This window comes from Suncus etruscus, chromosome 2 (assembly GCF_024139225.1).
Source record: "Suncus etruscus isolate mSunEtr1 chromosome 2, mSunEtr1.pri.cur, whole genome shotgun sequence".
Taxonomy (NCBI): Eukaryota; Metazoa; Chordata; class Mammalia; order Eulipotyphla; family Soricidae; genus Suncus; species Suncus etruscus.
In genome coordinates, this window is record NC_064849.1 from 106,499,991 (window position 1) to 106,501,265 (window position 1,275).

The window sequence follows — 1,275 nt, forward strand, 5'->3', positions numbered from 1 at the left end:
GGTTCTTTTCTTTTTTAATTTAAATGATGCTGCATTTAATGAAATCCCCAAAGACAGAAAAAGAAGACAGTAGACAAATAACAGTCATCCAGAAAGTAGTTTCAGTCATGGCACCCTCCCTCTCAAGTTCCACAGTCTGGCACTGAAGGTAAGGCCTTAGCAGGTGGAAGGCCTGATACACTGGAGCCAGTTGCAGAAGTTGCTTGATGGATCCCAGCTGGTGAGATGTGCGTTGCATCCTGTCCTCTGTTGTTCAAGTCAATACATCTGGGCAAGAGACCCAGCAGCCCTGAGCAGCCTCACTTGGGTCCTGTCAGGCTGGACACTCCTTATTCCAACAGCAAAACACAGTTTAATTCATTCCCTCCAGTCACTCCTTAACGTTCCCTCAGTTCTTCTGCAAAGAGTATCACAAGGGTAACCAACCACCTGAGTTACCAGAAAATAGTCTTAGATGCTTTTTTGGAGGCTAAGCATTAAGAATAGCAGTTCAGAAATTCTGTTTCTATCTTATAGCACAGATTTACAGCACCATGTAACTCTAGGATTTAATCCTTACTGGTATGATCCAGCAGAAAAGATCTTGGTTTTCGTCATTAAGAAGTTTCCACTCCATGTCCATCCACATAGACGGGTATACACGCATCACTGGTAGCTCACTAATGTAGCTGTAGGTATGGCCTTTTTTGATGGGGCAGGTAATTCCACTCTTACAACCATCTGGTTCAGGAATATAAAAGGGAATTAACACGTTCAAGGGAATACCATTCGCCTCTGCTATGCTGCTTTGAGAATTCGTATTACTGACAAAAGTAACATTGACAAGGTAGGTCTGTCCTTTTTTCAGTATGCAGGGCTCTTTAGGACAAGGAGTCACATATAATTCCTTTAGAACTCCAATCTCCGGGTTGCCGCAGTCCTCATACTTCACCGGTTCAGTTAGAGCGCAGGTAAAGAGCCCCAGGAGCAAGCACGGAATGGCCAGGGAGTGCATGGTGGCTGCGAGGAAGCGACTCTCCTGCATGGAAGAAGTGACGGCCCGGCCACGAGATAAATCTGGCAAGAAAGGAGGGGAGAAGCCCAGCCAGGAGACTAATAACCTGCAATTCGAGCCGAAACCCGCCCTAGATCCACCTCTGAGTCATGAGGGCCAGTCCTCATAATTCAGGTTCGAATCACCTGAATAAATTCAGGTTTTAATCAGAGCAGGAGGAAGGATAGTATCGTGTAAATATTTACTATTCGGAGCCAGAGCAATAGTACAGATAATAGGGT

At 45.3% G+C, this 1,275-nt stretch overlaps 1 protein-coding gene across 1 annotated transcript; it reads right to left on the reverse strand.

The window, feature by feature from the left end:
- Positions 1 to 541: 541 nt before the first annotated feature.
- LOC126001079 (NPC intracellular cholesterol transporter 2-like) lies at positions 542 to 994 on the reverse strand. The gene has a single exon (XM_049768250.1). It carries the CDS (start codon positions 992 to 994, stop codon positions 542 to 544), a length of 453 nt encoding a protein of 150 aa, XP_049624207.1.
- Between the last annotated feature and the right edge of the window lie 281 nt (positions 995 to 1,275).

Excerpts from the sequence above, each read along its gene's own strand:
- LOC126001079 (XM_049768250.1), bottom strand. The coding sequence starts at position 994 with ATGCACTCCCTGGCCATTCCGTGCTTGCTCCTGGGGCTCTTTACCTGC.